General features: G+C 52.2%; 1 protein-coding gene across 2 annotated transcripts in view; it reads left to right on the top strand.

The window, feature by feature from the left end:
* Positions 1 to 1,289: 1,289 nt before the first annotated feature.
* Positions 1,290 to 24,412, top strand: part of Ltbp2 (latent transforming growth factor beta binding protein 2) — an 89,282-nt gene continuing 66,159 nt past the window's right edge. For both annotated transcript variants that reach the window (XM_042260930.2, XM_042260929.2), the window contains exons 1-3: positions 1,290 to 2,011; positions 8,415 to 8,485; positions 20,953 to 21,196. In XM_042260930.2, the coding sequence (XP_042116864.2) occupies positions 1,521 to 2,011; positions 8,415 to 8,485; positions 20,953 to 21,196 (806 nt within the window). In that variant the 5' untranslated portion in view covers positions 1,290 to 1,520. The remainder of the gene's footprint in view (positions 2,012 to 8,414; positions 8,486 to 20,952; positions 21,197 to 24,412) is intronic.

The raw sequence follows: 24,412 nt of genomic DNA, 5'->3' as shown, positions 1-24,412 counted from the left end.
TGGACACCGTGGTGGACTGTTTGCAGAGTGGAGAGGGCCAGGGCAGACGCCGTCTAACGAATACTGAGCAAGAATAAGCTCAGATAGGCCAGAGAGCCAGCCGGGCATGGAGGATTTTGTAGGCCAATGTCAAGTATTCAGGCTTTCTTCTCCAGTTGGATATTACTTAGGCGTCTGGGAGGAGGGAGGCTGGTAGGGGAGGTTGTAAGTGGTACCCTCTACCCGCTCTTTCATTCTGCCTCCCTAAGGGAGGCTGTGAAAACATTCCCGGGAAAGCCATATTTGCACCCTGCCAAGGCTTTTAGGCTTTGGGGCAGGGGACATGGGTGAGAAAGACGGCGGATTGGAGAAGGTGCTTGCATGGGAGGTAACCGACATCGCTGTCCCCGTCAATACACGATGTAAGAACCCAGCCCATCAGGGACCACTCAGAGGCTCATCCAGTCTCACTAGGAGAAATCTCTCGAAGGAATGAGGGGCTGTGACATGAGTCACCGGCCCGTTTTTCATTTCCCTCATCGGCCATGCGCTGCTTTAGTCACCGTATTCAGGAGGCTCCATGTCTACCTTTGGGAAAAGGGGCTCCCTCTTCCAGCGGCAGCCATCATCACCACTGGCCCAGGGCGAGCCTGGACGCCACAGGAAGCTGATTAAGATCAAGGAGCTGAGACGGCTGGCAGAGCATGTCTCTGCAAGGCAGGGCAGCCAAGGGTGCGGCCAGCTCCACTAGGGGGCGCGCGCCCCCCAGTTGACCTTCCCCATAGGCGTCCGGCTCCTGGCTGCTGCCCCAGGGACACCTGTACTCTCGCCTAGCGCCCCCAGAGGCCAGGGGAGAAAGCGACACGGGTCCAGGCGCGTATGCCTCAGGCTCTGTCCCCATTACTCTGGTCTGGGTACCTTCCCCAGCCTCCTTCAGGCCAGAGAAGCAGCCTTGTTCCAAATCTGGGTCCATGAGACCAGAAGCAGGAAATACATCCAGGACAAGTGGACAGTTTGAGCTGGCTCAGGACACGAGACTGGCGGCTCAGGTGCGCTTGTCCAGGCAAACGCCCATCTGTCCCTCCAGTCCCCGGGTCCGCCCTGCGTCATCGCCCGCAGCTCCTCACGGGTTAATCCCCTCGCCGCCCGCTCGCTTCTCGGTGCCAAAGTGGGTGTTGCTGGAATTCCTGTCTCCCGTAATAAGGGGGCCGAGCTGTCCCTCCGAGGAGGGGGCATGGCGTGGATAAAAGGGACGAAAAAGCAGGGGGTGGTTTCCAAAAATAAAACCCTCCGGTTCCCCTTCAGACGGCTGCAGTGCGGGGAGCGGGCACGAAGGTGCAGTGGACACGGGCTCGGTGCGCAGCCCAGGCAGCTCACGCCATACAGTCCTTGCCCAGGAACCCCCGGGCCCCCAGACGGCTGCTTCAGAGTCCCCCATAGACGGGTAGGGGCGAGCCTCCAGGCCGGTCCGTGGAGCGAACGGTGGAGAGCATCTCCCGCGAGGTCTCGGGTGCCCGCTGCTCTGCAGCCACACTGGCGCCATGAGAGCTCAGACCACCCCCACCGCCCGCTGCTCCGGACGCGTCCTGCGGATGTGTTGGAGGGGCTTTCTGCCACTCGCCCTGGCTCTTTGGATGGGGCCAGGTCATGCCCAGAGGGACTCCGTGGGGAGATATGAACCAGCTAGCAGGGATGCGAGTCGGCTGTGGCGCCCCGTGGGCAGTCACCCCGCAGCGGCTGCAGCCAAGGTGTACAGTCTATTCCGGGAGCCTGATGCGCCCGTCTCCGGCTTGCCGCCCTCGGAGTGGAACCAGCCGGGCCAGCGGAGCCCCAGGAGGCCCGCTGAGGCTGAGGCCGAGGCCAGGAGGCCATTCCGTGCCCAACAGCTGCGTCGAGTCCAGCCACCTGTCCAGACCCGAAGAAGCAGTCCCCGGGGCCAGCAGCATCCAGCAGCAGCCCGGGCCGCGCCTTCTGTCGCGCGCCCGGTGACCCCGCAGCGACCCGCGGCTGCACGGCAGGGGCGGCTCACCGGGTGAGCACTGGAGGGGGAAATGGTGGGGAGGACAGTCATGCCATCACTGGCATGTGGGACAGAGGAGACTTGTGTCCCTTTGTCCTCAGTACTGGAGAGAAACGGCTCCGAGGTTCCGAAGCCGGGGCTCAGTATCAGCTTTCAAAAAGTTTTGGGGGGAAAAGAATAAATCTGCTATCCTTTCCCGTGGACACCAGCTCACCCGGAACCCCGACGTTAAGTTCTTGTGCCTTTCTAGCTCATTCTGTGCTGGGCTAGCCAGCTCAGCGACTGGCAGCTCTGCCAGGATCCGAGAGGCCGTGGGGAGCAGGCAGCTGGGTGGGCGCTCTGGGTTCTTGAGGCCCAGAGAAGGTTAAGCTGGCTCGGGGAGCCAGTAGGTGGAGGATCTGGACGAGGGGGTGGGGGTGGGGTGGGGACACCCGGGCGCGAAGACAGATGCATCTCCAGGAAGGGGCTGGCAGCGAAGCCGGCGCGCCGAGACAAGTGTATGGTCCGGGCTCGGGGCTGCTGGGACACGCAGAGGGCTTAGGCAGGGACTTAGGAGCTCTCTGGAGGGGAAAGGCTGCCCCGACGCTGTGTGAGGGACGGGGTCTGTGTGTGTGTGTGCCAGTGAGTCTCTGTGTCAGCACTGTTTGTACATTTTTTAAGGCCGAGCCTCCTTCCAACTCTTTAATTATTTTGCACCTCTCGCTGTGACCCCCGGACTCTATTCTATTACCACAGAAGAAGGGCCTCCCCCTCTGCCCAGCAACACCCTGCCTAGAATTACAATGGTTGGGGATCTTGCCTGAGTAACCAGGTGTCTCTGGAATGAGGGCACAATAACCTGGCAGTGCCCGACTGGGCAGGGTAAGCCTAGGAGGGGCTTTGGCAGCCGTTGGTTTGAGCCTGATTTACCTGTTGGTTTTAGTCCCAGGTTAAGAGTCCCGATGCTTGTACCCCTAGTTCCACTACGGAGGATCTTCTGCTGTTCTCCTTGGCTGCAGCGCGCTTCTCCCGTATTTCAGCAGGATTCATGGTGTCTCACCCCTTCTCTGGCCCCTCCCCATTTCATGCTTCCTTTATAGCCCTCATGTATATATTTCTATTTCTGCTTATGTGCTCAGACTTATACGAGTTCCATGAAAGCAGGGTTTTGTTCACTTCTGTGTTCCCATCAGATCAGCGCCTGCACATAGCTGGCCTTCCCTGAGTGTGAATGGACTCCCTGCTGCCCTTCAGAGGCCTAGCCCAAAGTCTGCAGGGCGCAGATCCGCATGCTGATAAGTGGCTCCTACAGAGGACCATTCAAGGAGAGTTAATGGGACACTTGCCCCGTTTCAGCTTTCTCCGCTTGCCTGACTTGTGCGGGCAACTGCATGATTACATATTGCTGAGCATGTGAAAGGAGGCGGGGAACCACAGAACACAGCGTGGTTCCTGCTGGAAGGGCAACTCGGTTACTTAAAATCAAGTTGGAGGCATGAGCGGTATGTGCTGGTGAACGTGTTTCTAAAGGTATCAGAAGTGTTTGCTAAGTGCCACGGAGCAGTACAATGTAGTGGAGAGGCTCAGGGATGAGATACTGTGACTTGGAACACCCCCCCCCCCCGGGGGGGGCGGGGCTCAGTAGAAAACAGATGAGGAAGGAGATGAGAAGGACCAGAGTGTCACCTGGAGATGACCAGGTCAGGCTGACTTAACACTGCCTCAGAACAAGGGCTTTTCACCGTTGGGGTTTGCCCAGGGGCAGGAATGAAACCCTGTTTATAGGGGAGCCAGGGGCTTAGGCTAGAGATGAAGTTTGGCCGTCATAGGGGAGTTTACACTGCAGGCATTTAGGGGTGTGTGTGTGTGTGTGTGTGTGTGTGTGTGTGTGTGTGTGTGTGTATTGGAAGGTGCTGTTAGGAGTCATAAAGTGAAGCAAAGTAGAGTGTCACCAAGACCAAGCGGGCGGATATGCACAGGTGTGTAAGCGGCTGGGTGCCACCCACAGGGGCACCTGCTATATACACAGACACACACCTGTGCTGATTGACGCCTCACTTTTGTCTCCTGCACATTTGGCTGATAATGAGTTCTTTTGGCATACTCTTCATCCCCTGGGGAGGGGCTGAAGGACAAAATCATTTCTTAACTTCCTTAATCCCTGTCCATCCTGGCCATTGTGTGGAAGTCAGAGCTAGGGGCCAAGTGCCATCTGCTGGTGGGATGTATAACTGCACACCATTGCTAGTTGAAACTTTTTTTTTTTTTCTTAATTTTTTAACTTTTGAATCCCTTCAATATGCACTGTGCTGGACCCTGGGGGTATAGCAGTGGACAAGACAGATGAGTCCTGTCCTCATGGAAATTTTGATGTAGTGGGTATTTTTTTAAAAAAATATGTGCCAGGCACTGTGCTAAATGTCTGAGGTGCAGAGGTGAGCAGTCTACAGAGGACTTATTAAGCCATTGTTTCCCAGCGCTCAGTGTCTTTTGAACCAGCCTCATAGCAGAGCATCTTTGTATTTTCTTCGTATTCTCTTATTTTCTCTCTTTCCACCAAGTGGGTTCCAGGGATTGAACTTGGGCTGTAAGGTTTGGCGGCAAGGGCTTTTATCCAATGAGCCACCTTGCCAGCTTTTTTTTCTTCTTCATCGATACATTATCGAGGTAACAGAATTCCATGTCAAATATTTTGAAGTCAATTATGAAATTTTAGATGGATACTAAAAGGTATTGTAAGTAACAGAGCTCACAAGTTATTTTACTTTCAGGTTTTTTTCTAAGTTGAAATTTCTTCTCTAAATTTGCCTCCATCTTTCTGCAGTGAACCACTCCTTGGATTTAAATATTTCCAAGGTGTGTTTTATACTATTACAACAGATGTAAATACCCATAGAATACATAATATTGTACTTTAAAATTTTTGCATATTTTAGATGGATATTTGCATATTTTAAACTTAGATATTTGTCTATTTTAAACATAGATATTTGCATATTTTAAACTTGGATATTTGCATATTTTAAACTTAGATATTTGCGTATTTTAAACTTAGACAAATGATAGCCTATTGTATCTCCTACAATGTTCTTCCTTCCTCATTAGGCATTTGAGACTTAACTGTGTTAATATACAGCTCAGATTTATTCATTTTAACTGTCGTATATTGTTCCCTTGTCTAAATATACCACAGTTTATTTATCCATCCTCCTGTTTCTGGATGTTTAGATGAATTACATTTTTTTACCATTACAAACAGAGCCTGACTCATTTTTCTGCATAAATAAATCCATAATTAAAAGGAAACTTTGTATCATTATTGCAAGTTTAAAGTAGTCCTATTTGTCAAAAAAAGAAAATAAATGTAGGAGAATTTGAAATAAAAAAAGAAGCTTTTCAGTTTTGGTCAGGCACCACCCATTGTTCTAGAAGCTGAACCTTGGGGCCTGTTCTTTCTGTGGAGAAGTAGACTGGTTGTGTCCAGGGGCAGGACCCAGCATGAGGACGTAGCCTCAGGTGGAGACCTGCTCACCTGTCTAAGTAGGTTACAAAAATCATGGAACAGGAAATCACTTCTTTGCCATGAGTCTGTCTTGCTGAGTCTGCCTGTCATATAAACCTAACACCCCCTTTCCTACCCTTAGCATTGCTCAGCCCATCTCTGAGGGAGCCATGGATTGGGTGACTAAAAGGAGCATTTAATAGACACCATGTGTTAGGCACTGGGTCAGCCTACAGAGGCAAGGAGACAAAGGAACGAACCTTTGAGATACCCAAGACAGAAGTGGACCCCGGTGGCAGGAGCCACCACTACAAAAGGATGGTGGTGAGCGCAGGGGAAGCCAGACTCTTGTCAGGGGAGCCTTAGGAGGGAGCTAATGTCTGATCTGGAAGTCTGGCAAACAAGACAGATGCAGTCACCTCCCAGCTGGTCTGCGGTAGCCTCGGAGATGTCCACTGAGTATCTGAGTCTCTTTTAGGTAGTCCTCCAGCTCCGTCCCGTCCCTTCTGCAGACAACCTTTAATTCCGGCCAGTCTCTGCTCTGGCCCTGACATCCCTTAGGACTCCTCTATAGACGGACAAGGCAGACCTGACCGCTGACCTCCTAACTCTTAGCTGGAAAGCCACCCTGAGGGCATCTGGGTTGATGCGTGGCTCAGGGCCCTCTTTGGCAGGATTTGTGCTGTGACTTCCGAGGCAGAAGGCTCCTTGGTTTGTGCTGGGTTCCCACAGGCGCTGGTTTTCAGAAAACTCCCAGAGCGCGCAGCCTGTTTTCTCTCAAAGACCTTTCAGCCCACAAAGTGGCTTGTCACTACCACAAGGGGTAGCGGCTTCCAAATGATGGACTGTTTTTCCCTTCTCCCCCGGGTATATTCTTGAAAGCCCTGGGCCTGGGATGGGGGGCAGCTTTCTCCTTGGGGTCTGGTGACTCAGGCCTTGATTGGGAGAAGAACTTTATGGAACCAGGATGGTGCCTGAGGAGGTAGCCAGCAAGACAAAGCTCTTGGCCAGCGGGACATTCTGAAAGCTCCCTGGGAGGCCGTGCCCCACAATGTTGGGCCCAAGGGCCAGGAAGGGGCCTCAGCCTTTGCAGGCTTTAGGAATTTATTTTGAATTCTTTGTATGACTCCCACAACCGCACGAGCTTTGGGGTCCACTCAAATGTCAAACAATTTCCTAAGCGGCACCAGATGCTCGTCATCTTGGCCCCAAGGATCCCAGGAACGGCCACCCACTCCAGCCTCTGGCCCCCCAACCTCTCCCTCCCTCTTAACCCTGTTTCGTTTCTGTTCCTGATGACTGGGCCCAGTGAGTCAGAACCCGCCTCTCCTGTCTTGTCTTCTCCGGAGTACTCTTTCTTGGGGCATTTCCCTTGTCTGGTTATCTGGGGTCTGCGGATGGAGAGCTTGGGCTAAGGAACCTTCTGGTGCTGGTGGCACTCTCTAGACTTCTGAGGATGACATTTGGACAAGTGGAGTAAATGTTCCAACTTGAGCAAAAGTTAAAGTCTCATCAAGGTGTCAGAGCCAGGTGCACCGCCCCCCTAAACTACATCCCATTGTCTTTCCCAAATGAAAAGTGTGCTTCCTGGACAGAGGTGGCTTTGTTATGTCCCCTCTTCCTACCAGCTGCCACCCTGGAAGCCTTTCTTGAGCAGTGACCCAAGAGTCCTGTTTTTTTAGTCTCACACTTAGCACTCAGTCTGATCACATACGGGCCTGGCCAAGTCTACTCCTCCTGGTTTGAATTCGTGGGATGGTGACTGGCATATATATCCTTAAGACTATTTATACAGGACCTCCTTGCCGTCAGCATCTGCAGGCAAGGAGCACAGTGTGTGGCTTTTGGTGAGAGGCGTCGTAGACTTGGAGCCTGGTGTAGAGTCCAACCAACTCAGAGTTTTTTGGTTTTTTTGTTTTGTTTTGTTTTGTGTGTGTGTGTGTGTGTGGGGTGTGTGTGTGTGTGTGTGTGTGTGTGTGTGTGTGTGTGTGTGTGTGTGTGTGTGTGTGTGTTCTGGATAGAAACCAGGGCCTCTAACATGCTAGGGTAGGCTCTCTCTCACTGAGCTACCCGGACTAGCCTGCCAACCTAGATTTGAATTGGGCTCTGATACTCGATGGTTATGTGGCTTTGGCAAATGACTGAATCTCTCTGAACTTGCTTACCATCTTGTCCTTGTTACTTTGTGTGTGTGTGTGTGTGTGTGTGTGTTGTATGTGTGTGTTGTGCGTGTGTGTGGTGTGTGGTGTATGTGTGTGTGTGGTGTATGTGTGTGTGTTGTGTGTGTGTGTTGTGTATGTGTGTGTGTGTTGTGTGTGTGTTGTGTGTGTGTTGTGTGTGTGTGTGTTGTGTGTGTGTTGTATGTGTGTGTTGTGTGTGTGTGTGGTGTGTGGTGTATGTGTGTGTGTGGTGTGTGTGTGTGTGGTGTATGTGTGTGTGTGTGGTGTATGTGTGGTGTGTGTGTGTGTGTGTGTGGTGTGGTGTGTGTGTGTGTGTGTGTGTGTGTGGTATGTGTGTGGTGTGTGTGTGTGTGTGTGTGTGTGTAAACTGTTTGAGATGAGGTCTTGCCCAGTTCTAGGCTGGCCTAACTCCCCTCAGTATGCCACCGTGCTCTGCTCTGTACTGGCTTCTGTGTCCTGGGTGCTAGACACCTTGCCTCACTCATCACAGTCACTCGGTAAGGCACGCATTATCTCCATTGTGCAGATGGAGAGACCGAGGTCTCCCAGAGGTGTACAGGGAACAGCAGGGACAAGATTCAGCTTTGGTCTTCATCACACCACAGTCCTCATTCCTGGACCAGGTGGCCTCCCCGTGGGATGGGGACAGTCTCCCCGGCCTCTAAGTATCCCCCCATCCCTGCCTAAAGGGGGCTGTATGAATAGTCCCAGCTCTGAGCATTCTCGTACTAACTTTGCTCTGGCGACTCCACAGGAGAAATGTCTGCGGGGGACGGTGCTGCCCAGGATGGACGACCTCAAACAGCACCACCCACTGCATCAAACGTGAGTGCCTCCTGCCCCGTCCGCCCCTCTTGCTCTTAAGGGAAACCTGGATGAGGATGCCGGGACCAGGAGCAGACGGGTCTTCCTTGGCCTCCTCCTGGGGATGCAGCTGGTCTTCGGAGAAGGGAGACTTAGAGATGCCTCCAAATGGAGACTGTTTCTCGGGGCAGATTCCCGCTCATGTTTTAAACTTCTTACATTTCCTTCTCCCCGCCCACTCTGTTGGTACCATGTTTGTGGCCTGCAGAATATACCTCTGGGGACACCAGTCTTACGGTGGGCTGTGGGAATCCACCTCTGCACTGGCCCCTGGCCTATCAGGCAGACATGGTACCAGGATGATCAAATAAGGCTCTGAGTTGGTGTCGGGAACAGCCTTCTCTCAGACTACTCTGAAGGCTGCCTAACTGTCTTAAATGTTGGGGAAGAAAGAAATCCTCTTAGCTACGTGGAGACCAAAGATGGAGACAGGAAGAGTCATGACCTCTAGGCTGAGAGCCATGCCCCATGCCTCCATTAATGTCAGAGGCAGAGTCAAGAGCCAATACTTACATGGTGGATGAGAATATAAGTCAGGTAACGGTGGAAAGTAGAATGGAATCAGATAGCCCGACTCCAGGATGGTACTCACGCCCTGCTACCAGGTACCTGATCCTTTCTTCTGGGCCTCACTCTGCATTGGAACTCTGGGGAGGATAGTGTAATTCCTGGGGCTGCTACTAGCTAAGCATTGGATGTTAGGCTAGCCCAACACCTTGCCAGACTCTTCACAGACATCACAGTTAAGCTCCTCCCCCTACAAGGAAACTAAGGCTTTGGTTAGGAGATACGCCCCCCGAGGATAGAGTGCTGTCCAGGCTGGGGCTGTTGATGCTGCAGGACCAGGGACCACACTTTGAGAGTCCCTGGGGACTCTGGAGATGTCTGAAGTTCAAGGCTGGGGAAGGAGATTGGTATGTTCCAGAGAGCTCAGCCTTTGCAGGGAGCCTTTGGCTGGGTCGAGTGTTGCTCGGGTTGACTGGAACAGGCAGCCTCACAGGGGGTGGGCCTCTACCCAGATGCCTGAGGGGTCTGGGCCTGGCCACACTCGGCCCTGCAGGCCTGCAGCCTGTTTCCTAACTCACTTGTGATTTTTCCAGTATTCCTCTTTGCCAAACTGTAGTTTTAACACTGGAAACTTGAGGTTGGGTAAGTGCAGAGCGTCTCAGACCCAGCGTGGGTGCACCCTCATGTCTCAGAAGGGGCTGCTGCTGGAGGATGTGTAGGCACCCACACCCCACTATTTCCCTGTCCAGCATAACAGTTCTGCGGCACCACCCCCAAACCTGTCTCCTTACCCTCGGACCGGGCTGTGGGCTGGCAGCTCCCTGGAGGACTGGCCTTCCCTACTTGAAGCGGGCTGCCCACTGAGGGGCTGCGTGGTGTTTAGTGGGTCCCCACGCTGTCTGCTTGTTGCTATTTTGCTGCTAATGAGCCTAATGAGAACCACGTGAGCCATGGGGTGTTGGTCCTGGATAACTGGGCCCAGGGCTGTGTAGAATGTGGTGCTCTTGGCTGCCTACCCTGACAGCTGGCTCTGTGCTTCTCCGGTGGCTTTTCATTGCCCTCTCCCTCTACACAGCTGCCCTGAGGGATGGGGAGATGCCACGCCAGAGAATGTTCAGGATTCCGTCCTAGCAATTTCATACATACAGGGTGCCTTCCAGGCAGGTGGGAGATGAGAACAGATAAGGAGGAATGTATGATGTACCCCCACCCCATTTCAGTCTTGGCCCCCAAACCATGTGGAGACTTAGTTCCTCTTCTGTCTCCTCACATATGAGGACTTGGTAATCTACCCATGTGCAGAAGTGCTGGTCCTGGCTCAGTTGCCCCTTATTCCTGGCCTCTCTCCTCTCTCGTGGAAGCAAGCGGTCCTAAGTCCTCACACCCTCCCACCTCCCCGGCTAGTCTGCTCTCTTCCCCCAAAGCCATGGGAACCTGGGGAGCCATGTCTCTGGCTGCCACATTGCTGTATCCCCATTTCCTCCCTCTACCTTGGTGGAGTCTGGAATCGGGGCCTCCGTTTTCTCCCTTGGTCTTGGTATCTGCCTTTTTTCATGATCTTGCCAGCTCATCTGCATGATTCATGTGTTTATGTATTTGTGGAGGCAGCTGGCTGAGGGGCAGTAGGAAGTGAGATGGCTGTCCTGTTTATAGCTGCTGCTTTGGGGGAGATTCTTCGGTTTTCTCACCTGAGCTCACCCCTGTCTCCACACATCTGGGGGAGGGGCTGTAGAACCTATCTGGACTTGAGGACACAGGGTCTGGGGCTCTCTGGGGAGGACAGTCTCCTGCAGTGGCTGAGGAGGGGACCCCGTCTCTAGACCCCAACTCCTGCAGTCAGGTTCGAGGTTAAGAGTCTATGCTTTAGATTCTGGTTTCAGATCTAAGGAGATGGATGGTTAAACCCCAGGTGTAGATCCTTGGGCAAGTAACTTTTTCCCTTTTTAGTTCAATCTTAGCCATACAGTGTGTGACAACTTATACAGGCTTGTCTTTGGGATTAACAACAATACAATCCATACCTCTCACAGTGTGCCAGGTTGTCATAAGTCCTTTATATTACTGATTTTATCTATCTATCATCTATCTGTCTATCTATCTATCTATCTATCTATCTATCTATCTATCTATCTACCTACCTATCTCTATCTATCTATCTATCTATCTATCTATCTATCTATCTATCTATCTATTTGTTTATTTGGTTTTTCAAGACAGAGTTTCTGTGTGTAGCCTTAACTGTCCTGGAACGCACTCTACAGACCAGGCTGGCCTCGAACTCATAGAGATTCGTATATTACTGAATTTTAAAACAATGACCCTTGAGGCATCTGGAGCATGGTCACCAGAGCCTGTGCTGGAGACCCACTCGGTGGGTGTGCGGCCATGGACAAGCTGCTGGAGCTCTCTCTGTCTGTCCTCTTCTGTGCCCTGTGACTAACAATAGTTGCTTCCTTCCAGAGTTACAAGGAACAGATGAGGTGACTTAGGTCAAACGTTTCATTCCTGGTCTGCCGTGTCCTCCAGGCTCTTTATACAGAGCCTACGTTGTTGGCTTTGATTTCTCAGGCTGGGGGTTATCTCACTGCCCCCAGCATGTAGCACCTCTGTGCGGCATAGTGCCTTTCCTGGGCCACAAACGCCTGTCAGCTTTCCCAGAAACCCTCCCTGCCGCTCAGGGGACCTGGTGATGGAGTCCTGGGTGTGCATTTTGCTCCTGACTTCTTGGTCCAGAGCCTCCGCCTTGTGTGGTAGGCATTGGGACGATATTCCTTCTGGGTCTTGTCTCAGTCCTACAAGGACCCTGTCTCTCTTTTTCTGGGCCCCACTTGGCTTCCCTCAGGGTGCTTGCCTGATCCCACCCATAGCATACCTGTAGAAGACTCACACGTGAGAAGGACAGTTATGCAGAAGTTGTTAGGGGATGGTGGAGAGGAAGCTAGGAGGAGGCAAAAGAAATCATGTGAGCTCAATGGAGACCCAACTAACAAGAAATACACAGCCCCCAGATGTAGGGTACTGTAGCTCTTCCTGGTCAGTGTGTATTTCCCCATGAGGCTTTTTGCATCATGAGATGTCCTAAGCCAGAAACTTCCTGAAGCCAGGGGCTGGTCCCCTCTACACACGCTAGTGTGTCCTCGGCCTGCATGCCCCTGACTATGGCTTCTATTCCTGCCACTAACCAACAGTTTCCCAGGACGTCCACAGCCCTCTTTTTCTGGCTGCACTGCCCCTGGAGTGGCCTGCTTTCTCATAGATGTAGACACTGTCTTGGGGCCACTAGCCCGTGTTTATAGACACCCCCAGCCAGACTTCTCCCTCGACCTCAGGCTCCTGGGTCTGCTGCCTACTCGGGATCTATTGCGATTGCCTCCCTGAATGTCGGACGCCAGCTTGCGCAAATGAGCGCATGCTTTCTCTCCCCGAGGCAGTTTTTCTCCTGGTGTGAAATGGCATCCCCAGATAGCCAGGGCCACACGGGACACCTCTTTCCTCATGCTTTGTCATCATTCCTTGCCAAGCCGAGCTTGTTTTCACTTCCCAACTCCCATGAGGACTGTTTGTGCCTCGCTTCTTCCTGCGATGCCTCTCTGGTCTCGGGCGTCTGTGGAGATCTACTCTGGATATCTGCAGGAGTCTACGGGCTATTCTTTCTGTTACCCCTTAACGCACCAGCTTGCCTTCTGCTGTGGGGGTCCCCAAAGCAGTGTCCCTTCCAGCCTGGCTCTTAGCCCTTACCCTGACTCACATAATCTAGTCTGGCTGCTGGGAATGTGCCTCCTCTAGTCTGTGATCAACGCCACTCCCCCCACCCCGGCTCTGCCTCCACTCACTGCCTGTGTGCCTGGCATCATGCTCCCCTCCTCAGAGAGGCAGCCTCCTACCACTCTGCTAATACTTCCTCCTCCTCAGTCTTGTTTTCTCTGGATCTTGGCCCCCTAACTGTTGCCTCCATATCTTCACATCCCGACTTCCGGCCTTCTGTTCCACTGTTGTGTGTTTTCTGATACCCTTCTGGTTAATTTGGAAGTTCTATGAAGGAATGGACGTGCTTTATCTTCTTTACCATTCTAGGCAGCCGTTAAATAGTAGATGCACAGCCATGTTCTAGATAAGCACACAGTCTGCCAGTGGTAATGGCTCCTGCATCCACACGGTTCGGATTCAGACAGCCTATGATGGCAAGGTAACACTTTCCTCCATGCTCTGCCGTGAGCTGGGGGTACCGGGGGCAGATGGCCACACGTCAACCACAGAACTGTCTTCTGTGCCCTTGCTGCTGCTTTCCAGGAAGAGCCTCCTCACAGGCTCATCCCTGATGGTGCTTGTCCTGTTCCTCATCTCTGGGGGGCCCCTGCTGGGACCAAAACCACCAAAGCTTCTCCCCGCTAAGCCAAGGTTGCAGGATGGATATACCCTGGAATCTCCTTCCGTGTGCCTGCCGTGGCTGGTGGGAACTGGAGTTGCGTTCTGCCCCAGTCCCTGGCCCTCAGCCTCCCTGTGGCCCAGCCTCTCAGCATTTGTTAAAGCAATTAACAGGGCAGGCCAGGCCTAGAGGCTGGGGCCAAAGTCTGACTCACACCTTCCCTTCCTCCCCTCCGGGCCGCCAAACAGTAGAGGCCCACTTGGCCTGCCAGACGGCGTCTGCAGGGAGTGTGCGAGGGGCCAAAAATGGCATCTTTCTCTCATTAGAGGCTTTTATGTGACTACGACTGCTATTTTGGAGCCCGGCGCTTGGCGGGCCGCTGAGCCCCGGTGCTGTTTGCAGTGGCCCGGCACAGCTGTGGTGGGAACAGAGCGAAGAAGCCATGGGTCCTGGGGCCCTGACTTCTCCACAGCCTGGAGGCCCAGGCCCGAGGTTCTGACAGGTACTGCCCTCCTCATGGGCCTTCCGTGGAAAGGAGGAGACCACAGAGGGTTCTGGGGGGTGTGAGCCCGAGATTCTTAGGGTCTCTTGCTCTAGGGCCAAGGGGCTGTGCCCCCCATAAACACATTCTAAAGGGGAGGTGCCCAGGGAGAGCCTGGGGCAAGTGTTGCGGATGGTTGGAAACCGTCAGATCTGTAAAGGCTTTGGCGTGAGAGAGAGAGAGAGAGAGATCCCTAGCACAGGGGACAGGTTGTTTGGTCCCTGGGGGCAGAATACAGAAGAGGCAGAGCTTGTGTGGGGTGGGGGTGTCTTACAGCCAGGGTCTCAGCTCATAGGTCGTATGTAGAGAGACAGGAAGGACGGGGTCCCTGGGACCCAGAGGAAAGAAATGACGGCAAATCTTATCTGGAGAGACAGAAGGGGCCGTCTGTCTGTCCTGTTGTACTCCCTTCCGCACATTGGCCGAGGCCTGGCTGAGGGGAATGGGGCGTGGCTAAGACGTTCAGAAGCCACCTCACCCCCACCCTTTGCTGTCTTTTGGCTTGGTGTGTGAACTACTAGAAGGTTCGGGATGATGGAAATGTTCTATATTTCCCGGTCCAACATGGTCACCACAAGCCACGTGTGACTAGTAAACACTTGAGCTGTGGCTGCTGAGAAGGAGGAACTGTGTTTTAAAATTGCATGACATCTCAATCCAACCCATTTGCACTTCAATAATCACATACAACTTGCGGCTACGGTGCTGAATCGTGCTGGACGGGCAGTTCCAGAACACGCAGGAGGTGTCCTCTGCCCGGATCTGTAGAGAGGGGAAATCAGCTGCCTCTTTCCTGAGCAAGACAGAGCGGTGGAGTGAGGTGTCTCAGAGAGGTGAGAAGTAGCAAGGTCACACGGTCAGGGGCGGCTGAGCTGGCTCAGACCATATCCTCCCGACCCCTCACCTCCTGACCTCTCTGCTAACAAGAGGCTGATCATCATGGATCTGAACAGGGAGGGTAGCATCCGCTTACACAGTGGGCGCTGTTTCTAGAACCTTCTCCCAGGCCTGAGTTTGGTCTTCTCCCAAAAGTGTGTGTTCCGTGTGGAAAGTCGGAGTATACCTTCGCTCAACTTTTGGAGCTGAGTGGAGGTAGTGGGGGGCCCAGCCAAAAAGGTGAGGGTGTCTGGGAACAGCGCTTCCGCCCATTTCCTGCTTTCAAAGCAATTTCGGGAGTTTGCGTTTCTTCCTCTCCTTTGGCACATCCTGCTAACTCTGTGGAGCCGAACTCTCCACGTCTCTAATGTTGGGTGAAGAAGAGATTGCCAGGGGAGGGTGGAAAAGCCAGGGTTCCAGAAGAGTCCAAATTATGAATGGCGGGGGAACAGCACAGCCTCTGGCTACACAAGGTGCTGTCCGCAGATCAGGGGCGGCTTGGTGTGCACCTTCTCGTGAATCAACCTGCAGAGGGCTGGCGAGACACGGCAGCCAATGCTGCGGATTCTCCACCAGTAACCAACCAAAGACCCGTCAGAACCTTAGAACGCCCACGGAGTCAATTTCTTCAATGCAAAGTGTCATCTCTCCTCAACAAGAAAAATAGGGTGTTTGAGGTGGGTATAAAAGTCCACCGCCAGATGGTGGTGGCTCGTGCCTTTAATCCCAGCACTCGAGAGGCAGAGGTAGACAGATCTCTGTGAGTTCCAGGTCAACCTGGTCTACAGAGTGAGTTCCAGGACAGCCAGAGCTGTTATACAGAGAAACCCTGTCAGAGGGAAAAAACAAAACAAAAGTTCACCAAGGTTGGAATTTTCTCTCTTCAGATGTCACAGCCCTGCCTGGAGCTGCCTCTCCTCAGGTGCGTTATTCTGCGGCTTGTAGAAAGCTCCTGCTACCAGCAGTTCCGAGATGGCCAGTTTGCTTCTGATCTGTTTTGAGATCTGGGCTCACTTGTCCCCATAAGTCTCCTTCAAGCACAGTCATTCTTGTCCCCCAGCTCTCACAGTGTCACTAGATTTTATGCATCGGTAGGATATCAAAAAACACCTGAGAGATGGCTCTGAGGCTGGTCACTTGCCACCCAAGCCTGATTCCTGTTGATCCCCAGAACCCAAGGAAACGTAGAAGGAACTCTACAAAGTTGCCCTTTGGCCTCTGTGCTTGCATCCCATCCGTACTGTACACACACACACACACACACACACACACACACACACACACACACACACACTGAACATAAATAAAAATAAAAAATAAAAACTGCCGCAATTTTCCTTTTCTTAGACAGCCGATTGGAGCCACCCACGTGAGCCATTTAGCGGTGCCTTTGTAGGGAAGAAAAGAGTTCATGATCCAGTCTCATAATACATGTGATTGGCTCAGAGCAAATTAGACACCGTAGTGTGTCACATGACGAATGCAAACCATACAAGACAGGCTGCTAGGAAGCTGGTAAGAGCTGGTTCCAAACCTCAGACCCTCCCAACATGGACGGTCTGCAAACTGGGAAAAGGTCACCTTCCCAGGAGGGTGTTTATCTATCAACACAGCTGAAACTCTCAAGACTTTTATTTATGATGAGATAATAGACAGAGAAAATGATATATCCAGTTTCCCTCCTGACCCCTCATTCCCTGTGAGCTGTCCATCGGATCAACAAAAGTCCTCCACACAATGGGATTCCTGGTTGAGAAAAGACCTTCCAGAAATGTCAGGATCCCCACCAGGTGGGGTTCCTCTGTGCGTAGCTGCTCTCACCAATCTCCAGACCCTCGGTGCTGGTCCAGAGAGTGTTCACAGAAGTTGGCAGCCTTGTGGAAGAAGGCAGAACCAGAAGCGAGCGGAGGAAAAAGGCGCAGGGCTTAGCTTGCAGGGCTGGGAGTCTCAGATTTCCAGAGAGTGAAAGACGTTATTGATAACATCAAGGAGGGGTCATCCTTGAGGCTTAGGAGGGGAGGGGGAGAATCGAGGCCATCTTACATCAAAAGCCACCTTTGGGGGGCTGGAGAGATGGCTCAGCGGTTAAAAGCACACTGACTGCTCTTCCAGAGAACCTGGGTTCAATTCCCAACACCCACATTGTGGCTCACAGCTGTCTATAACTCCAGTTCCAGGGGATCTGACAACCTCACCCAGACATACATGAAGACAAAATACCAATGCACATAAAATAAAAAAAAAAAAACTAACAAAAAAAATTACAAAAAAATCAGCCCACTTGATGCAAGTATCATTTGCTCAAAGGTGGGAGCTGTATGACCCTCCTCTCATGCATGCTAGGTTTGGGGTCTCTGCTGGAGGAGAGGGGTGGGCCCACATGGCTTCTCCATTCTTAAAAGAAAACCAGGTTCAAGATGTGCCCAGGGCATATCCTTCCTCAGCGTTTGCCTGCTAAGCTGTCCTTAGCATACAGGGGCCTGGGCAGGTGGGCAGGTGGTAGCTAGTTATATTTGGATAGGTGGAATGATGTCTGGGTGTTGGCTAAGATCTTGGGGTGGCAGTTTGTATTTGAGGAAGGGTTTGACTTACAATTCTCTGGAATTACCTGCTTACATAGGGACCAGGGACCTCTTAGAAAGGGGCACCGAGGCACCAATGAAGATACGTTGGATCTAGTTCATGGTTAGAGTCCTTCAGCTGTCTTCACATTACTCCCCTACCTATTGATTGGGTACCTGGCCCTTGAATACCTTGATGGGCAGGCTTTCCAATCATCTCATCCTTTGAATGGTTGGTCAGCATCACTTACTTGTTCTAGGAAACTTTCCCTAACCATCACTCTAACCAGCCCAAGTTAGAGGCTCTGGCCAACATAACACTTGTCTAGTGGACCTGTGTGTCCTTTCTGTATAAGTATAGCTGACCTTGTGAGTACATTGAAAAGAATACTTATCAATGAAGATGCATGAGCTGGCACACATCTTCTCTCATAATTTGAAATTTATCATGTGGCTTTCTTTAGAAGGGCAAGTGGGCCTAGAGCCTCCATTACCTACCAGGGCCACCCTGGGATGTGCATCTTCCCTGGGGCTGGGCTTCCTTCCAATGGCCCCCTTGGTGCATAATTTGAAGCCAATACATCCTTTTTGTCTCATCATGTTCCAAGCCAGGGCTCAGAGGTTGTAAGAAAAAGAGCCATGCAGGTCATACATGGTGGGTAAGGATGGGCTATTTAGTCAAAGATTGAATGCTGGCTCCATTATCTAGCTCGGTGACCTGAGGCAAGTCTCTTAACCTCCTTGACTTTCATAGCCATTATGAGTAAAGTAGAAATTGTAATCATACCTGCTGCAAAGGATTGTAGAGAGGATTAAATGAGATTCTGTATTGTCAGCACCCAGTGGAGAGTAACTGCCAGAGAGAAGAAGATGGTTGTGCTATTGTATGCTAGGAGCCAAAGATCACTGCCTTCCTAAGGGCTAACTGTATAGATGGGGGTACTGAGGCACAACATGAGAAACCCATCCGCGGACGAGCTCAGTCAGTGGCATGCTCAGGAAGTGCTTTTGCTTTTTGTTCAAAAGAGGAGGGAGGCAGCCACTGAAAGACGGGTCATCAGGGATGGGGAGGTGACTTTGAGGGAATGGTAGCTCTTAGGCAAGTGGCCAGGTAGGAAGCCAGAAAGCAAGTTTAGCCAGAGTGGGTTGACTTCAAGTGTTGTACGAGAGGTTGGAGTTAGGAGGTCCTCAGTGGATGATAAAGAAGCTGAAGGTTCCCAAAGGGAGATGGCATGGACGAGAATTTTTGAAAGTATATTAGCCAGGGTTCTCTGGGAGAACAGAACCAACAGAATGAACATATATTAAAAGGATTTATTAAATTAGCTTGCATGATACTGTCGGGGTAGTCTAACAACAGCTATCTTCACACTGAAGAGATTGACAGCCCAGTAGCAGCTCAATCCACAGGGCTGGGTGCCTCCGTGGTCCCCATCCAGTCGTGAAGGTCTGGAGGGTTCCTGGAGAACCACAGGTCTTCAGTCCACACTGGGTTCTGATTCCCGTGAAGAATTGGAAGTAGCAGCAGAGTAGATGAGCTGAAGACACAGCAGGGTAGATGAACCTGCCAGCAAGACAACAGGAAGGCAAGCAGGCAAAGAACCAAGCTTTCCCTTGGCCTCCTTATATCTGGCTGCCGCTGGAAGATGCCATCCATATTCCAGGTCTTCTCACTTCAACTAACTGGATCAAGAAAATGTCTTACAAATGTGCTCAGTAATTTATCTCCCTCTAACCCAGGAGGAGACTTACCTAGATAGTAGCAGTGGACCTCCTTGTATTTGGCCAGATCCAGTCAAGCTGACAACCAAAATTTACCATCACAGAGTTTCATCTAAACTGGCCTGTGGTTGGAATATGGACTTCCTTTCAGAGGGATTTCCCATGAAACCCCGCCCCCAGGCATGTGGTCTGAGTAGCCATGCTTCTGGTGGTTTCTAAAATATACTTAGAATGACTGAGGCAACAAGGTCTCTGTTTCCTCCCCAACCTTGAATGACCTTGACTCCCCTTGACTTCTTTCACCCCCACCAGCCTGTAACCTCCATGGGCCCCTTGTACCTCCTCCAGCATTGCCACACTCCTTCTAGCCTCCAGGACTTGGTGCTTGCCTCTGCAAGTCTGCTCAGATCTTTCCAGTTCACTCCCCCTGGTACCCCTCCCTCTTCAGTGAAGTGTTGGGCTACTTCATCTGAATGGCCTGGAACACGGCGTCACCCTTCTGTCTGCCTGACAGCTATGTCATACTGTAGTTCTCTTGCTTCCGGCTTCTCCCTCACTGGAGTGCAAACGCCATGTGAAAGATGACTTAGTCTTCATGGTGGAGCCCTCAGCAGGGTTCCGCAACTACTTCCTGAGTGAATGAAAGGCAGGTGGATGAGACCTTGTTTCAGAATGCCCGGAATGACCTAGATCACGGGCTCACACCTGTTCTCCACCGAGGTCCTGGAGAAAGTGGCTTGGCTTTGTATCCCAATGGGGACCTCAGCAGGGGATTCTGGGTGGCTGCTGATCATTGGGTTTGTCTTTGGCCTTTGTAAGGTTGGAAAGGCCAGTGAAGAGAGAAGTCATGCCCTAAAGGGTTAGCAGCTGCTCATAATGAAGGCTGAGAGCAGGGGTTCTCAACCTTCCTAACATTTCAACCCTTTATGTTGTAGTAACATCCAACCATAAACCATAAAATTATTTTCTTGGCTACTTCATAACTATAATTTTGCTACTGTTATGAATCATAATGTAAATATCTGATATGCATGATGGTCTTAGGTGACCCCTGTGAAAGGGTCATTTGACCCCCCAGATTGAGAACCAGCTTACAGGAAAACACCTAGTTTCAGCCTCCACTCTGTCTCTAGGCTGGATTAGGACCCACTGGGCAGAATCATCCCAATGCTCAAGCCAGAATTCTATCTTACTGAGCTGGAGATAAAGAGCGGGGTTATCAGAGGATACAGACAGATTGGGGGTGATGTCTTTGAGGCCCTTAGGTTCTCCTAGCCTCCTCAGCCCACCCTGGTGATTCTCCAGAAAATAGACTCAGGGAGGTCTAGGTTGTATAGCTCATAACAAAGAGGCAAACAACAAACATTTGGGTTTTAGGCTAATGCCAAACCTTTCTCATAAAGGCATTCATTCATTCATTCAATATTTATTGATAATTTACTCAGTAACAACCTTTATTTTTAAGTTCTGAAACTACTAGAAGACAAGAAAAAACCAAGTCTGTACTTGGTGTTTCTGTAGCCCAATAGGAGAGTGGGCATCCAAGCATAAACAGGATGCCAGGTGGTCCTTCTCCCTTCGGGGGGCCCTCCTGGGGGTGTGCTGAGAACCCGCTCCACAAATAACTCTTGTCCAAAACGCAAAGCCATACTCATCCTGCAGACCTGGGGGTAGCAGGGAGAGAAATGGTCCCAGAAGCCTTCTAAGGCTAGGTGTTGGGCTTTCCACATCCGTGAGCGGCCGGGCCAGGTCCTCTCCCGGGGGCAGAAGCCCCTAGGACGTAAGACTGGTGGGTGGCCCACGGCCTTACGGTCCCTGGCCCTGCTCTGTTATCGCTCTCTTCCTGTTTCCTCAGCTGTGTGCCAGCCTCCCTGTCAGAACCGGGGCTCCTGCAGCAGGCCCCAGCTCTGTGTCTGCCGGTCTGGCTTCCGCGGGGCACGCTGTGAAGAGGTCATCCCTGAGGAGGAATTTGACCCCCAGAATGCCAGGCCTGTGCCGAGACGCTCAGTGGAGGGGGCCCCCAGCCCTCACCGGAACAGCGAAGCCAGAGGAAGTCTTGTGACCAGAATACAGCTGCCGGCACCACCACCAGCAGCCAGGTAAGTCTCCTTCTGGGGGTGGGTGGGGGTGGGTGGGGATGGGTGGGGGTGGGTGGGGGTGTGTGGGGGTGGGTGGGGGTGTGTGGGGGTGGGTGGGGGGCTGTGGGACATTTGCTCATCAGTAAGGAGGCAACAAACCTAACAATCATGTCACGGATTTGTCAGGATCAAATGAGTGACTATATGTGCTCGGAACAGCATTGAGCTCGTGTATCAGCTCTTTACAAACCCCCCCTTTCTCCTTAGCCCATCCCCTCCTCCATCCCCTCTCACTCCTACCCCCCCCCCCCCGGTGTTCTCTATGGTGTTGATATGTTCCTTCACTAGAATAAAGAAACCCCATTCTGTTCGCCCACCACCAAACTTCTCCTCTTAGAGGGAGGAGGAGGCACATGTGAATAGGCTAAAATAAGCAAGGGGAAGCCGGGCGGTGGTGGCGCACGTCTTTAATCCCAGCACTGGGGAGGCAGAGCCAGGCGGATCTCTGTGAGTTCGAGGCCAGCCTGGGCTACCAAGTGAGCTCCAGGAAAGGCGCAAAGCTACACAGAGAAACCCTGTCTCGGGAAAACCAAAAAAAAAAAAAAAAAAAAAAAAAGCAAGGGGAGTCGACGGGCAGCAACCCCTGCCCTGCTTGCTCTCTCCCCGACCCCAAATCTGGCTAGACCTTTCTCTCTCGTAGGACGGGAAATCTGAACTTTGTAAACTGGTCCCTTTCTAGGAGACTGTTTGCGCTGAGCTGTCTAGGTTGGTTTTTCCATTCGCATCTACTTAGGGAGGCTCTCTCGGAAATGTTGCAGCCCAGCTCGTCTTGCTGAACTAAGGGGAAAACGGATTTGCCCTCTCAGAGCCAAGAGAACCAGGAGGGGGGGAAGGCTGACCGCTGAGGTCAGGTCCTTAGCCGGAAAGGTCGAGAGAGACCTGCTGAGTAGCAGGAAGAGGAGGAAGGGGAGGCCACAGGCAGGCAGGCTACGCTGGGGTAGCAAGGCATGCTTAGGAGAGCTGGGGGGCTGAGCACCCAGATGTGTGCTTTCCAAGGGCAGCCAGAAACAGGGAGAAATGATAGGGAGCTCCAAGATCAAAACCCAATAGTCATTACGGCCAAGGCCTGCAGATGTTAGGGCAGAGCCAAGGGTCTGGGCGCACAATACAGCGGGCCTGGGATTGGCTCTGAGCTGGTGGGCGGGGCCTGGCCCTTGCACTCGTCGTTACAGGTTGTGAGCTCCAAGCAGATAGGCCTACTACGTGAGGGCACATGCCAGACGCCAGCTTGAGGACCATGTTTCCCTCTATATCACTTTCATACTTCCTCCACATAGGCCCATTCATTGTTCCTTGAACCCGGACCACTCGGAGAGCAAGGATGCTTGTTCCTGCTTGTGCATGAAATGCATTGTCCCCGACATCTGATCCCATGCCTGACACAGTATAGGTGCTCAATCGATTTGTAAATGAATGACTGCAAGGTGAGAAGTCTAGGTTGTGTGTGTTTTGTATCCTAGGGATATTGTCCTTGGTGTAGGAACCATCAGAAGCTAAAGGCTGAATGAAGTCTTTGGCCCACCGTGAGGCCATCCTCAACTTCCACAGGCTTCCAGGCCAGACGATACTGCGGTGTCCTTAATGCACTGCGTCCTCTAGGCCAGTCCCGTCCCCTTCTGCCCTGAGGCTTCCATGCATGAAATCTGGGCATGTCTCAGCACCCCACTGCCGGCTGCTGTCCACCCAGCTGTGTTTTGCTTTGAGAGGCCAAATCCCGCATGCCTGGTAGTGCTAAACATTTCCTGTGAGCCGGGCCAGGTTTCTCAAGCGGCTGCTGGCCTCTGTCCTGATAGCAGTTTGGACAGGCTCTGCCTGTCCAGACAAAGGAGTGACATGACCCAGAGGACATTCTAGGAGTGGGAGGGAGGGTGAGACGTCTGGGGAGGGACAGCACTTCAGGAACTATGACGGCCAAAGCCCTTCCAGAAGAGCACTAGGCAGAGGCTAGGACATGTGCACCATTTAGATGCACACTTAAAGGTGGATGAGAGGCAGGGTCCTGGAAAGTCACAGCAGCAGGCAGGATGCCCATGGAGACCAATGTGCCTGGCTGTCCCTAGCTGGGCAGGGGCCCTGCCCACCTACGTACCAACTGAGCAAGGGCTTCAGGAGACAAGTGGGCTATGGGAAACTGCTTTAGACAAGGATCTAACCTCAGAGCTGACCTCTGGGAACTTGTCAATACACAGCTTTTGATTCGGCAGTCTGCAGCGAGCGTCTCTTATGTGGTCCCAGGTGATGTTAGCTGACGTGCTGGTCTATAGACCACATTTCAGTATCATGGGTGCTAGCGTCTGGATTTGGGGTTCAGATAAGCCTTGACTCTTGTTCCGAGTTTACACTCACCATCTGTGTGACATTAGGTACACATTCTAATCTCTCGGGGCCAAGAGTCTCCGTCTGATAGGATCGACAGGAGGATGTAATGAGACCAGCTGGGTAGGGAGCTTTGTGTGGTATCTGACTCTCGTGTTTAGTGTGGAAGCCATAAGCCACAAGGACTTGAGTAGAGAAGAAAAAAACGTTGGGAGAGAGAGACAGAGGCAGAGAGAGACAGAGATAGAGAAAGAGAGACAGAGAGAGACACACACACATGAGAGAAGATAAGTCAGTGGAAAGGGTTTATTTTCTCAGGTACAACGACTTACTGCTCTGGAAAAGATCTCTCTCTCTCTCTCTCTCTCTCTCTCTCTCTCTCTCTCTCTCTCTCTCAGCTGAGAACTTCCTGTACCTCCTGTGTCCCCTTCCTTGCTGTTAGCAGAGACAGTCGTCCAAGTGTAGAAAGGCCAGCTGAAGGTTTACAGGGGGTCCCATGACACTCCACCCCGTCCCTAGCGTGTCTCTGGAGTGAGCAGGTGGTCGGGAACGCTGCTCTAGCCTGGCACAGTTGTACAGTCTGTGGCCCAATGCAGCTGATGTGGGATTCGAGTGTTGGCTTCTCCCCAGGAGAGGTGAGAAGGGAAGTCGCTCTCTCCCATTTCCCCCCCCCTCCCGCAAAGCATGCTACTTCAAAGCTAGTCTTCTTCAGCTGACTTGACCCCCCGAGTTTCTCTCTAGGCTCCCTGAAGGGTGGAAGGATTTCTGGGCCTTTGTCGTGTTAGCATCTAACCAGCAAACAGAGACATCTGAGACTTAGAGGGTCCAGCCCTGGGCAGGGCAGAGCTGGCCTTGGGGTGC

Source organism: Peromyscus maniculatus, chromosome 14 (assembly GCF_049852395.1).
Source record: "Peromyscus maniculatus bairdii isolate BWxNUB_F1_BW_parent chromosome 14, HU_Pman_BW_mat_3.1, whole genome shotgun sequence".
NCBI classification, from domain to species: domain Eukaryota; kingdom Metazoa; phylum Chordata; class Mammalia; order Rodentia; family Cricetidae; genus Peromyscus; species Peromyscus maniculatus.
This window is presented reverse-complemented; position numbering and strand designations above follow the sequence as displayed.